The sequence below is a fragment of the Poecilia reticulata genome, chromosome 16, assembly GCF_904066995.2.
Source record: "Poecilia reticulata chromosome 16, P_reticulata-male-v2, whole genome shotgun sequence".
NCBI classification, from domain to species: Eukaryota; Metazoa; Chordata; class Actinopteri; order Cyprinodontiformes; family Poeciliidae; genus Poecilia; species Poecilia reticulata.
This window is the reverse complement of record NC_088845.1, coordinates 18,167,689-18,182,819: the sequence shown is the minus strand read 5'-3', so window position 1 is coordinate 18,182,819 and position 15,131 is coordinate 18,167,689. Positions and strand designations below refer to the sequence as shown.

The 15,131-nt window shown below is 41.0% G+C and overlaps 1 protein-coding gene across 2 annotated transcripts in view; it reads right to left on the bottom strand.

The window, feature by feature from the left end:
* itga8 (integrin, alpha 8) overlaps positions 1-15,131 on the bottom strand; it is a 53,216-nt gene that overhangs the window by 13,177 nt on the left and 24,908 nt on the right. For both annotated transcript variants that reach the window (XM_081597624.1, XM_081597625.1), the window contains 8 exons: positions 14,342-14,539; positions 9,360-9,405; positions 9,162-9,269; positions 4,617-4,672; positions 2,903-3,060; positions 2,655-2,786; positions 1,290-1,357; positions 693-840 (listed from right to left, as the gene is read on the bottom strand). In XM_081597624.1, the coding sequence (XP_081453750.1) occupies positions 693-840; positions 1,290-1,357; positions 2,655-2,786; positions 2,903-3,060; positions 4,617-4,672; positions 9,162-9,269; positions 9,360-9,405; positions 14,342-14,539 (914 nt within the window). The remainder of the gene's footprint in view (positions 1-692; positions 841-1,289; positions 1,358-2,654; positions 2,787-2,902; positions 3,061-4,616; positions 4,673-9,161; positions 9,270-9,359; positions 9,406-14,341; positions 14,540-15,131) is intronic.

The following is a 15,131-nucleotide window of genomic DNA, read 5'->3' as shown; positions in this document are numbered from 1 at the left end:
TATCTCTTTTATTTTAGTTTATCTTAGATTCTTTAGTCTGATTTATCTGTTCAAAAAGTTGCTTTATTCTGTGTTTAAGATCACTGCACTGTTGATATGCCGAGACGTCAAAATTACTGATAATGAAGGGAAATGGAGAAAAATAACTTCTGGAAAAAAGTTTTAGAGTCAGATGAGATGAATATGAAGGTGTACGGCCAGCATAGCAAAAATATGACTGAGATTGAGATTTTTAAACTTAAGAAAATTCTAACAGAAGGCATGGTGATGGTAGCATTATGCCGAGGGTTTGTTTCTCTACCTCCAAAATTCTTCAACGTTACCTCAGATAAACGGTTAAATGTTCGAAACATGGAAACAACTGGATGTTACAAAAGTATACCAAACAAACATTAGAACTGAAAGCAGGCTAACACAGCATCAAACTGAACTCAACTGAATAATTAGCAATTTGTGGAGAATCTTTAAGAGCTAGATCTGAACCAAGAACAAGAGCAGTCAGAGATCAAGCCTGAAACGTGGCAGAAACTCGGTGACTGCTAAAAAAAAAAAAAAAAAGCTTCCGGCTCCTCTGCAACTTGCTTTGGGAAATTCAACCCAACAGAAGTGTGTGTTCACTTGTGCACCCAGTTCAAAATTAAAACATCATGTCTGCAATGAGTGTATGTAAGCTTCTGATCCCGAGTCCCTACCTCCACCCTGCGCTCCACTCCGATGTAGTCGGCCTCTGGTGGTATCAGCGTGTGCAGCTCGCTCTCGTAGGCCCCCTCCCCGCGGTTCGCTGCGGTGATGGTCAGCATGATCAGATTGTCGTCTCCAATCACCAGCTCTGAGCGATCCCTGGATTTGTGCGTCGAAACAGCAAAAATGGACAAAAAGAAGAAAATTACTGCATTTATCATTTTTAGGACTGGAGTTAATGTGCAATCAGCTGCAAAGGAATGCAACACCCCCCTCCCACCCCACCCCCAACAGTGCGTGAGCCTGTATATGTTAGTCACTGGCCGGTGAGAGGATATTTATATAAGGCTGCCATGGAGATGCCGTACAGCTGGAAACACTATACAGAGAAGGCTGTTTCACACACACGTGCGCACGCAAAATCTCTCACAGGTTAAAAAGGACCAAAATGTGAGCAGGTTCAATGTAAACTTTGTTCATTGGTTGAGGAATAGCAGATATTCCGTCTTTTCTTTTAGCTTGTCTTTCTCGTGTGCCTGTTCTTGGGATGTCTAACTGTTGAGCGTTTGCAGGTTGGGGTCAAAGGGCGTGACTGTTAAAAGTCTTACATGCTGGCGGAGAGCTGCAGGTCGGGGATGCATATGTTGTCATCGCCGCAGTCCAGCAGGATGTAAGCCTGGGAAGAAGAGGTTATGGGAAAATGTTTCAGGTAACTCTGGACATGTGGTTCTCAAACTTTCCTCACCAACGTTTGTCAAGCATCACCATACTGAACAAATATGTGCTAACAGAGATAAAACTACTATGTTAAAAAAAAACTGTATTAGTCTCTTGGTACACACTTAGTGGTATTTACAGTAACTTTTTCGTTTTTCTTTAAAAATTTCCAAGTTTAAAGATGAAAAAGTTAACAGAAATTTCCCCCAAGCTTCCACTATTATAAGTGAAATAGTTGGGAGGTTTCTTTCAACCCTGACTTCAATCCAATATGGTTGCCTTACATGCAAAACTTAATAGCGACTGTAAGAACATTTCATGGGTATTTTTTAAACACATGCCCGGTACTTCATGATGTATGAAAACTATTTCTTTAGATTTTATCATGAAACAAAAAGTAGACAAAATCCTCCCTGGAGATGTGTCTGAACATGTTCACGTCGAGTTCTCGGATTGTCTTTCGACCTGACAATCTGACTAATTTGTTCGTAAAAAGCTAAGAAAGTCTTCGGAACTTTCATCAGCGGGTGTTAGAAAAAACACAAAAAGTCGAGACATAATTGATGGTGGAGTCGTGCAAATTACAGTCAACCTACAAACAGAGAAATCTGTGTTTTTCAAATAATTAAGATTAAGTAATCAACAGGTGGATGAATATTCTTTAGAAGTTCAATCAAATCTGCTCGCCAAACCTCAGGCTCTGGAAAATGTAGAAGCTCCCCAGTGTTTATTTGAACACATCCAGTTTGTTACAGAGCAATCAAAGGAGGGCTTACGTTTCATCAGCTTGCATGTCTAAAATTTTCTCCTGTTGGTTTTGTTGTACAGCAGGCCATGTCTTCGTCGTGTCCTTAGCCATCATAGATTCTATCGGTAACGGGTTTGAGCTGTTATATCATTTAAAGTTGGTTGACATGTAATTTTGGCAGCATTGCGGATAATTTCATGTGTTGCATGACAGGCTGGAAGTCAGAATATAAAAAAAAAACAGGCACATCAGGGTTTTTATAATCTAAATCATTTCATGGGTTGAGCATCTTAAAAAAAGCATGTCAGCACTGACTAGATGATTATGTGGACACCCAACTATAATGATGATCACCTGAATTTTAAAATCAGGTGATCATCTGGTAATGGTTTTCTAATCATCATCTAAAGTTTAATTGGTGGGCCACAGAGCAGTAAGCTTTTCCTGGAGAGCATTTTACGCTGAACTAAAGCCTTATGTTGTGCTTCTCCACAGATTCTCCACCCACATGTTCCTGCAGGAAGGTGCTGCTGTACTGGTTGAGGATGGGAGGGAGAGTTTTGTCACTAGAAGGTGGGGCCAGGCTGTAGTTCAGGGCCAGTGCAATGGGGGTCAGCTTGTCCCTGAACTCGTCCTCCTCCTGCGAAGCAACAGAATTGAAAATAATATGAACTTTAATTATCACCGCAGTGGTTAAACTAGTAAATTTAATATTCTGTAACATTCTACGAGCGTGCTGCTGTGGGATTCGCTCACCTTCAGATAGATCCAGTAGCTCAGACATCCCCGTGGGCGACTTTGACCGAGCCTGACGAGCCCCGAGTGCTGAGCCTGCTGGGTGTCTAAGAAGAGGACTCTCTTAACCCCGCCCCTCGTGCCTTTCAGCCAATCCAGATGCAGCTCCGCTTTTAGATCTGAACAGATGATGACAACAGAAGAGGAAGGATTCAGATCTCGGATGACTGGACTTAATGACAGCAACACCACAACAATAGTAGTGCATACAGATATTATTACAGTAAAAGAAACACGCCTCTTCACTGTCAATGTGTTCGTGTTGGGTCCTTGTCAACGTTTGCACATTTTGTCATGTTACATCCACAAACGTCAGTGGATTTTTATTTAACGGACCGAAACAAAGTAGTGCATATTAATGAAAGATGGTTTTCAACAACAGAGCCCGAGAAGAACAGTGTGCATAGTGCTCTCAGGAAACAAATTATAGCTCTACTTTTTTACTGCAACCACAAATACAAGTTTGCATCTGGTGGAACTGTCGCATTGAGTCTCTGTCATACAGAGTCTGTTTCTTCTTCTTTCTGTGAATTCTGACAAGCTTCTCTGATCCTGCTCGAGAAAAAGCTTCACACTGCATGATATTGCCATCACCGTTTATAAACATACAAATATGTATTCAGGGTGATCTGCATTGTGTTTACTCACTAATGACTTCTAACAAACCTCCCAGCTGTATTTATACCGAGACTGAATGACTGCACTTGATTTAATGCCAATTGGGAATTTTCTCATAGCAATTGGTTTCAGTGGAAAATCTGTACACAATATATGTTGTTAAACAATTTCTAAACAGTGTTTTTTTTTTTTTCATTTTACAGTTAGTCACTACAAATTGTGTTGGTCTGTCACATGAAGTCCAAATTAAAACACACTAAAAGTTGAGGTTGCAAAGCAACAAAATGTAAGTACCGTATTTTCCGCACTATAAGGCGCACCTAAAAACCTTCAATTTCCTCAAAAGCAGACAGTGCGCCTTATAATCCGGTGCGCCTTATATATGGACCAATATTGAACCACAACATGTCTAGCAACTACGCTAAGCAGCCACCGTTTTCCCGTAGAAGAAGAAGCGTGCGGTGCATGCTGGGATAGTTGTCAGAACGCTGGTTTGTTAATAAAGTTTGATAACACATTTAAAGCCATGGGGAGGCGGGGCGGGGGAAGAGAGACAGAGACTGTGGCGGCAGCGTGTCGGTTGGTCTGTGTTACCCAGAAAGCAGTTGGGCACAATATCGCAACACCAACACCGTGAGTGAAACAATGACTGGGGCAGCCTACTATATAAAGCACTATATAAAGCAATTCTTTACTAATGTAGATGTGTAATAATAGAATACGGAACAAATTGGCAACCCAAACTGAAGTGTCTATTCTATGCGCCTTATATATGAAAGAAGTTTTAAAATAGGCCGTTCATTGAAGGTGTGCCTTATAGTGCGGAAAATACGGTAAGTAAGTAAATCTAAGTTAAGTGTTATGAAACAATTTTCAGTTTTTTTCTGATGGATCAAATATTACTACAACATCAAAGAGGGGTCTCGGGTGTATCTTACTCCCATGCATTTTGCCTTTTTCTCCATCAAACTGGAATGAATGCAGTTGCTTCGGTAAAACGGATCTGAGAATTGCTCTTCCTCACTGTCAAAGTTTAATCTTGTGTACAGGTGCTTACCTACATTGCTGGGAATCCCCATTCCACTTACTGCTGCACACACATCCACCTTCAGGCTGGAGGGAAGAAGAGAAAAATGTGATTTGAATTAATAGAGGAAATCTTCCAAGTTATTCAAATCAGAAGTAACTTTCTGCAGGTACAGGTGCACTGCGCTCTGAGCTCAACAAATTGAGTGCTTTAATTTATTTCTTACGTTTCTAGCATAACGCCAATTGAAAAGGCAACGCACCGAGTAAATAAGCTGTTTCTAAACAAGTCATTTCTTTCTTTCTTTCTCCAGGGTTCAATAGGAATCACCGTGGAGGCCCTACTATCAGACGCGCAGACATGGGAGACTGGGAAACATTTCTGCATTTCCTCTTTCTAATGTTTGTTAAGCCATGTGTAAGTGTGTTTTCTTGTGCGTTATCACCTCCTTAATCAACAACAGGAAAGTGCCTCCCACAGGGGGGGGATCTACACTGCTAATATGCAGTAATCTGGAGGATCTCAAGGGTGTAACTTGCTGCTACGAAGCAGATGACCTCATGCAGGTTTTGTTTCAGAACTGGCACCTGAGAGTGTGCTTCAGTGTCGGGAAGGTTTTTGAACAACCAGGTTGCAGATGTTGTGGATATAAGTGCCTTTTGCTGATAATTAGGATTTCCACTCCAATAACACAATAATGGCGACAATCAGTTGTTAAAATGAGTTTGTTGTGAATGAGAGTTAATGTGACAAAAACGTCAAATTGGTTCTAAAAAAGATCCACCTATCCAGGTGGTTGTGTTTTTGTTTAACATGTGTTATCTAAATGAATGTGTGTGTTTCAGTTGTGGGAGTGTGTGACTCTAATAAAGGCTGTGTGTCACATTTAAGTGCATGTTGCACAAAAATGACCCCCAGGTTAGTCATTACTGTATGCAACTTTCCCCGAAATGCATCTGCGCTTCACCTTCCTACACGATTCGAGACGGCTCTCGTCTTTACTGTAAATCCCTCTCTGCAGAGCCAAGTCTGCTCCAGACGACACACACAACTACATACATACATCATTATGAAATCGGATTACAGAGCTATTTTTTTTGCTCAGACAAGGACGTATTGTTGCCGCATTAGTCAATAAAGATATAGATGGATTTGGTTAGTCTTGTTTTGTTTTTCTCTCAGTGTGCTTTTGCTTGCTTTGTGACTCTCTCACTCTTTATTAGGTCCAGCATTTCCTTTTGCCCTGGGTGCAGTTATTTGGCAGGTGTATGCACTTTTCATACTTAAGGAGGCCAGACAATGCGTTGCACCAAACAATTTCTTTTCCAGTTTAACTGGCTCTAATTCAACTAATTACTCACTTAACAATTTCCCTTTTCGCTGGCCCACTTTTATCTCTCCATTTAGCTCCAGGTGCGGGTCTCATGTCAAACTATTATATTAAGATCACCGAGCAAAGCATTGTCCTCAGTTTTGTAAAAAGTGTCATTTGAAACTCAACATATTTTTTCTGAAACAAAAGAGAAGAAAATCATCACTTCTCAAGCTAGTGTTACAAATAAGTATGTCTTTGGTGGAGAACTTGCAAAAATCTTGTGTTTGAATCCTGGTCACAGTGAGTATGTGAAAAATACTGACTGGAAATGTGAGGCAGTTTTTCAGAAAAGCACAATATTTCTCAGAAAAACAGCTTGAAATGGTACTTTAAATGTTCCTAATAAAGCATTAGAGTCCTAATTAATGAGCAGTGCCAGAGTCACGGAGTAAACTCAACACATCTTGATGTGCTGTCAGCTGCACCCTCAGCCAGCCATGCAACCACAGTGGCCTCTTTTAACCCTCCCACAGTCTTAGCGTGACGATCAGGAGGAACTTGGTAGATGTCACCGTCAGACACCGTCCCATATCCTGTCCAATGGACGCTGTCTTTTAACGGGAGTGATATTATAAAAATAATGACGTTATTTTCAAGTGCACAGTTTGTAAAGCCGTATTACAGGCCGTGCGCATGACTGTACGGAACTAACAAATTGGATTTTTTTTTTTTTTTTAGTTATTAGTGAAATTATGCTCCTGCTATTGAAAAGATGAAAACATTTCAATGGCTTCCATACGTCTACAAAGGGATGTAAGTTATCTGGAAAATGCCAGACTTCTCCTGGGGAAAAAAAGGGTCTCATTTTGCTCTTTAATCTAGGAAAAGAAGGGATATTTCCCTGCCAAAATGGTTAAAAGAACCTTAGAAGTGCATTGACATATACAGAACAGCAGCCAGCATTTGTTTTAATGATAATGACTTCCAGGGTTAAAAACAGTTGAACTTGTCAGGAAATCATATGCTTTACAATGTGGCAGATATTTCTTACTGTGCGGCTTCTAGTCCTCAGAAATGTCCCCAAGTTGATAAAGACTATAGCAATTTATTTAAAGAGACTCAATTTCATTTTGACAAAATTTACACAGCTTAGCGCTTTTTGTTGATCCAACTCAAACCCAGTTCCTTTCCCGCTCGCTGCCAATACTCACACAGCGCCACAGAAAAACCACTGTGGCAACTAGCCAAGCCCAACGTCTCTCGTCCAAACACTCGTTCAGCGGCTCCAGAGCCAATACTTCAGGACCAACATCAGGCAGTGGCCAAACAGCGGGAGCATTTCGACTGGTTCCCTTCATCTAAACTGAGGCCAAGGGGTGTTCAAGAGCCAGTTTGCCACCCACACGAACAATGATATATTCAAAACAGAATTATGCAGTCTCAAAATAATTGCAGAGTCCAATAAATCTGAATTTTCCGGATATACGAGTCTGCTCCATCCAGAGGGCTGCTTTGTTATTGCATTGGAGAATTAGACAAGCAGTCTTTGGCTTGATGCGATGGCAGACGTTTAGAGCCCAGGGGCAAAATATTTGTTACATCTGTCAATGTGAGTGTGATTTTTGAAAGAGTATATTTCATACTGCGTACCGTTTTAGGGTGCAGTGCGAGCAGGACGATTTCTGCACCAGATATGAGTTTCAGTGCAGCAGTGGGGCTCATTAGCTTTATATTTGTTTTAGGATCTGAGCTCTTTTTTGCTTTCTTTTACCTCCGCACACATGATTAGCTTAAGAGGGTATTAAAACTGGACATGTAACCTGAGCAGGTTACATGTCTCTTTTTATAGATAAACTGAGGGGGAAAAAAAAACTTTGTTTCAAAAAAAAAAAAAAAAACCCATAAGACTCCAACTGAGTGACCTCCTTTTGTTGAAAATCCTCATCAGTATAAGAACGGTTGCTATGCTGCAGCACAGCAACCATTTTTGTTTGCTGCTGTTTTCTCCATTAGGCGGTTGTAAATTTATTATGTCCCCACCTGAGTGCAGTGGAGCCTACAGAGCAATGGAACAGAGGTTCCTGTCTGCACCACTGGGCAATCGCTTTGCTTTGATTTCCTCCAAGAGGAAAGCATTCTGTTATGACCAGCGTTTGTGTATTTCCGCATTGTGACGCTGGTGTAGAGTTCCTTTTTGGTAATTTTGCTTTAAACAATGTTAAAAGGTCAATCAGAAGAGAATGTCTTTGTCAAGAAAGAGCAGCCCAAAAATAACCTGATACATCAGATGTTTTGTTAAACAGAACCAGAGGAAGTTGTCAGTGGGGGGAATTTAGAAAAGGACAGACCTTTATAAATAGATATTTAAAAATAAAAAGGCATTCGATCTGACAAGCTTTCTGGCCTTGAAAAGCTCATTTAACTTATCTGATCAAAAGGGTGAACCTGAAATCCTAATCTGTGCTAAAGTAAACTTGAAGAACTGGAAAAAAAAAAAAAACGTTTAGCATTTACATACAACACCAAAGTTTGACAACTCTGTGTGTGTTTCTATATCGTTAGTCTCTCCTGAGAGTCCAGCAGCCTCTCAGTGTTACTAAAACCAACAAAAGATTGAATTTTGACCTTTGTTGCCAAACTACAACTAAAGTAAAATGGATGAAACTGTATGAGGTTCAGCGCAAAATAACAAGGAACAACATAAAACAAAACAGGAACGGGAACTTAAAGTGTGGCTGATTGCCAATTCAGAAGAGGAGTAAGGAAATAATTCTCCAAATAAAAGTTAGTTAGCTGATCAGGTAGTGATCAAAAGTACAGAAGATTTTTACGGTTTTTTTATGTTCATTAAATGCGTGACAACTCAAGCTCTCCATTTTACCACTTGAGCTTCAGATTTTGCTGTTACAAACACAAGTGTCAATGTATTTTTATTATAATTGTGGTGTTGAAGGACAAGGATACATTGGCTCAAAATGATTGCTAATATAAATCTGAAAAGTGTGGCATGCAATGTTGGAAGCAACCTAATTTGTGAATACAGTCTTCCTTATTTGCAGCTCAAGTTTTTTTTTTTTTTTGCAAAGAAAAATGGGCAAAAACTTCAGCAAACTAAAGTACACTGGAAGTTTATGGTTGCAATCTAACAAAAATGTGAAAATGTCTGAATACCTTTTCTGTATATATTTACACAGGTGCAGATAATTAAAGGAAAATGTGCTAGTGAAATTATAAAATGGAAACACAGAAGGTGATTTTACCAGGTAACCATGTTATTAGTCTGAGGCAGGAGACACTGCCGGTCATCAGGATTCAGGATTCTGGGCGTCAGGCTCATCGTAGCTTCCACGGACACGACAGCTCGAGACCTGAACCCGTGCAAAGCGAAAGATTTTCAGCAGGATGAAATAAGGAGCACAAACGTGACAAAGTAGCATTTTTGTTTGTGAAACCTGTACCTGTAGACCGAGACTTCTCCCGCGCCAAACGCCCCTACGATCAGATCTTCACAGAGACACAGGGAAAGCAAGGAAAGAAGAGGGGGGGAAACAGTAAGCTTCAAAGAATGCAACACATGGGACTAATTCTAAGGTCTCCAGCAATCTTCATCAAACACAGACACAGCATGTAATAAACACATTTAAACACACACACGCACGCACGCACGCACGCACACACACACACACACACACACACACACACACACACACACACACACTCCAACTGAGATGCAGAGCTGACCCTATGATATCATTTTGCATTTTCTTTCATTCTTGGTCCCTTTAAAAAAAAAAAAAAACAGAGCTCAATAATGAAACAAAAAATAATCATGCATCTCTATTCTTTTATTTAATACATACGATTCCTTGTGAGACATGAGCGGACCGCACGTTGCATTCCAGGCCCAAGTTCACTTGCCCCAATCACAGTTTGCTAAACAACAACATTTCCCAACATCCCGCGCTGCGAGGACTCCAAATTGTAAGCAGCACCAGATCTCATCTATGTGTGATTTTTTATTTGTTTTCATGGGCTTTGTGATGAACACATGATTTTAATTGGCTCCCAAAGTTTAAAATAGAGACGGCATTTAATGGATGTGGTCAGGGGACACATACCAATGTAAGCCACACACACATACAAGCACACACTCACACACACACACAAAAGTACTGATTAAAACAATGTGAAAGTAGAAAAGAGCCACTTAATGGATACAAGCCATCGCTGCCAGATGCAGCAGGAAGTTAAGCTGTGTGATCCTGAGAAAAACACCGTAACTTTATGCTGCACGGGAGAAATCAGCTGTGATTTCGTTACCACATAGTTTCTTATATTTTAGAACAGCCACTGTTAAAAAAAAAAAAATGCAAGCCATGTATTTGTGATTTCATTATTTAAAATCTGTACGCTCTTAGCATAAAACCTCTTAGCAACGCTCCGCAGGAGGATGGGAGCGAGCGTCGAAGTGTACTCTTGCAGACCGTGCTTGCCAATTGCTGTGACTTCTCCCTTTGTGCATTTAGAAGGAACAAGTCTAATTGAATCTATGAGAAACACATCTGTTTCTGCCTTTGGCTGCAGTCAATGAGTCCCCCTGAAACCACAACAGTAAACATTCAGGCCTTGTCCCTTTCCCCCTGGAGTGCACTATGTTCCTATGTAAGTTGCTCTATGACTGTGTGTGTGTGTGTGTGTGTGTGTGTGTGTGTGCGTGTGTGTGTGTGTGTGTGTGCGTGTGTGTGTGTGTAGGTGTGTGTGCGTGTGTGTGTGTGTTAGAGCCAGGAATGTTCTGGTCTGATCGACGTTATCTGGTCAGGGTCAGAAAGTCCCTGAGCATCTCCGCTTTCGATACATTTTTTTGGTCCACTGTGGCCGACTTTATGTCAGCTGCTATCACGATGAACTGTGCGTCTATATTGTTTTTTCTTTTTTTCTTTTTTTTATCCTAGCCTATTTTTAGGCTTAAAAAGCCACTACATCATTGTGCATTATCAGAGCCAGTGTAATAAAAAGGCCAAACAAGGTGATGCAGAGGCTGGTCCTGTAATGCAGACTGCTTCTGGAATCTCTGGAGATTCATCAAATGAAGAAGATTACAGAGGATGTTGAGACTGTTGTGCAACACTGTATTCAGTCAGAAGCTTATTTAAAGTAGCTGCAATATGGACTGCTACAGGTGATCCTTCCTCCTGACAGCTACCGCCACTTACAACAACTCTGAAGAAACTACAAATACAAAATACAAAATATATTCTCCCTCTGGGATTAATAAAAATGTTTTACATTTAATTAAATTATCAGAAAGTATCTATTTAGGGCAGGAAATAACTATGGAATTAACGCACTACACGTTTGTTCGACATCATTTTAAGGTATATAATTAAGATATGAATGTTAGATCATTGTTGTTTTCCAGTCTGGTTCTGGACCGTGGCTGACCCGTACAACCTGTACTGATGTTCCTAACAAATGTTCGGAGAGCACTCTGAAAACTTGCATCTCCTTCGTCGGAAACCAGCACTAAATTGTTTTCAAAAATGATAAACAGCAGCTTTAAGAACCTCAAGTTTTGTAGGAGTTTTTCCTTTTTACAGCGCTTCCAGAAAACTGGGAGAAGCAGAGCAGAAGAAGGAGGAGGGCGGAATGACGGGAAAACAAAAGCGAAACTCTGCCTTAAAACCACAATCTGCTAAAGTCATCAGAGGTAAGGTGTGGAAGAAGACCTCCTCATCGTCCAAATACCTCAGTCCATCTTACCGTTGTACTTCTGAAACCACGTAGCTCAACTCCTGCCACAAATATGTCAACTTGACCGATATATTTTCTCCCTGATCTAACTCTCATGTTTGCTCATGTAACTCTGCATGACATGAAACTGGTTTTGGGGTTAAGTGTGTGAGAGAGCATAAGTGTGCGCATGGATGATTGAAAAGCTAAATCGGCTCAAATTCCATGTTTCCTTGTTTTATAAATTCTGCTTCCTTGAACAAATGCTGTTGTTTTTATGGGGTTTCTACGACTGAGCTTGTATTTCCACACGCAGATACGCGACACCTTTATAGAACTGACAGGTACAGGAGGATCATTCTGGATAACTAGACTTCTCTAGCTGATGGTGTCTTTCCTGGACTGAAGAAAAACACACCTTCCTCTCTGAGTTTAGACAGACTGTCAAGCTGTCACTGGATGTCTGCTGCAACTGCCTGTTTGGCTGCAGGGAGACCGGCCTTGGTGAGGGAAGCCCGAGTGCCGACGGCCCTTAGCGGTTAAAAAAACGAGAAGCTAATGATTTCTTTATTCTTGGATTTGAGAACCTTTCAAATATTTTGTTCGCGTATAGTACCTATTTCAGCCTCAAAAGCAGGATAGAAACCATACAGAGGGGTAACACTATACGGCTGGTTTAGTTAAAGATTGTTTTGTCTGGAAGACTAAAATACACACGCTAATGAAGCAACCATATGGTATAATACTGTATTATTGCAATGAATGAAGTAAAAGCCTCACAATGAAACATGGTGGAAAAAGTTTTTCTTCGGCATCAAAGATGGATGGAGCTAAATACTCATTAATCTTGGAGGAAAAACCTAAAACTGGGGTTCCCGTTTCTGTAGAGCTGCTCACAGATGCTGTCCACTTCTTTTGGCTGAGCTTTCGCTGTTTGGGGAGAATAAATACGGACGACAGCTGCTTGCACAAAGTGTCATACTGTCACACAAATGTAGGAGATAATACATCTAATTTGGGCTAAAATAATAGCTTAAGTCAATTTTGCCAAAAGTAATTTTTTTTGTCTAAAATATCTTTTTTTTTTTTTTTGGTAACTGACAAAAAATTATATAGGCCATTATTTTTAGGAAGGTGAAAATGCAACACAGTGGAGTTTGTTGTTTTGTCTTGATTGTTTTTTTAAAGGGTGTGAAAACTTTTGCAACTAATTAAACAACCAGATGATTTACCCTTTGCCTCCATACTCATCAAATAAAAATGATCTGGTATGTCTGTTCCCTTTTCAACAAACTGTTGAGATTGGAAGGTGAAACACTGCTTGTTTTTGACCTTTTACCTGGAACCGAAGAGGCACGACCCCCGCCAACATTCACCTCAAAACTCCTCATCTTGGTTCGTAATTAGGCTTCCTATTAGTCAGTGTACTTTTAGCGCACGGTCTACTTCTGTCTGCTACCTTTTCTTCCAGATCTCTTTTTGTTTTTTTTGTTGCAAGTTCAAAGGCATGATGTAATTTGGGGATTCATAGTCCATTAAAGCTAAAAGTGGAGCTTAGTCATCAACTTCCGTCTCCTTCTCCAGTAAACTAATGACATTTAATGTTGATGGGAGCATATGGTGGCTCGTGCAGGCCTCCCAGACGCCTGTGCAGGCCCCTTGTGACGCTGATCAAACACCCCCAGCTCTTTTGAACATGTGTGTGCGTGTGTGTGTGTGACTTTACTCTCCTGCAAGCGACACAAAGAGTGCATGTGTCGCACTTCCGTTAAATATCTATCTAATGACAGACGGAGCACGCAGTGTATTGTGTGTTTGCGTGTGTGTGTGTGTGTGTTGGCCCAAAGCTCCACCACCCGTGAGTTCCAGCTTATTTCTCCCGGTGGGTTTCCACCAGCAAAAGTTTGAATCTGATTTGCAGTAGGCCTGTGCAGTTCTGACTGGGACCTGGTGCCTGGCACACGCTCAATGCTCGTGAGTCCAACGATACTTGTGAATGTGAATGTGCGTGTGTGTGTGTGTTTTCTCCCCAATATCCTGTTTGTGGAGTGAAGAAAATCTGTTTTCATAGGCAAATGGGAAGGAAAAGGAGGAAGGAAAGCGGGGGGCAAAGAAAAGGAAAAGGGGGGAAAAAAAGCTAAACAAATTCTTCATTTCAGCCTAAATTGGGTTAAAGTGGGACTCACACAGCTTAAGTAATGCTGAGAGAAGAATGACTCCAAATTAGGTGGAAAATAACGTAGTAAAGCTGATTTTTACAGATCTGCTTTATTTGGATACTTTTTATTGTGAGCCTGGAAACTCGTGGACACAAATAGCTGGGAAAAATGACCTACGTCTTAGTTAGTTTTATAAATCGGGTGTAACCTTTTTACATATTTGTGAAGGTGAAGATGTGGGTGGCATATAAAGCAGGGATTTTGCTGCATGCAGCCTTTTCTGCACACAGACGCATGTCAGGCAGACAGAACATGCAGATAATGTGTTGTTCTACTTTCTCTCCTTCTTGAGTCCTGTGAATCCCTAAAGCATGGATGCAGGAGCAGCTCGTGGCAAGCATCCCCGTATCCCCTTCTGATGACTTTAGCAGATAGAAAGTGAGAACATGGACATAAAATGTGGAGGTGAGGAAGATGAAAGTGTTAAAAGAACATGAGCTGGAGGAGGAATTTTGATTAGAAGGAGAGGGATTGAATTGTTGAATGTTTACCAGGATACTCGTTGCCATCCAGGTCCTGGCCTCCTCTCAGAGTGAAGCCGTACCCTGGCAGGCCGCCGCCGGGCGTCCTTGAGGCTCGCAGCTCCTGGCTCAGGGTCAGGCCTCGTGCGGATGCGTCTCTATTACCGTTAAAGATCAACACTCTGCCTCCGCGGTCCTCGCCTCCGAACGGACAGCCCACTGCCACGTCTGAGGGGTGACACACAAACATGCACGTATGTTTTTGACATCAGCGGCTGTTAAGAGCTCCTCCGAGACAAGAAGCGAAGGAAAAAAAACATTCAGGTTGGAGGAAAAGGAAAAGAAAAAAAAAAAACTTGACCTTTCAAACTTTGGATTGGCTACTTAGCTACTTCACCTAATGTTTATTTGCTTTGTATGTTATTAAATTCTTTGCTCTGACCTTTCGCATCTGACCAGAGGCTGATTTGCTATCTTCTTATGAGCGTAACTGATGAGTGGAAGTAGAATTTTTTTTTTCAAAATTATTACAAAAATCTGCAAATTATAGCCCCAATTATTTTCATATTCCTTAAAACAATTCAGTGCAACCAAATTCCTTCTGAAGTCACCTATTATACTTACACCTAATATTACTCACAGGGTCCACCTGGGTGTAATTTAATCTCTGTGTAAACACAGCTGTCCGGTCAAGATCTTAGAGGGTTGTTATTGAACAAAAAGGAAATGTAGCTCTAGTGGAGATGGAGAAATCCTCAGCTCAGGCAGCAGAACCCGTTGACAGGAGAACTATTCGTGCCCTCCACAAAGACGGCCTTTG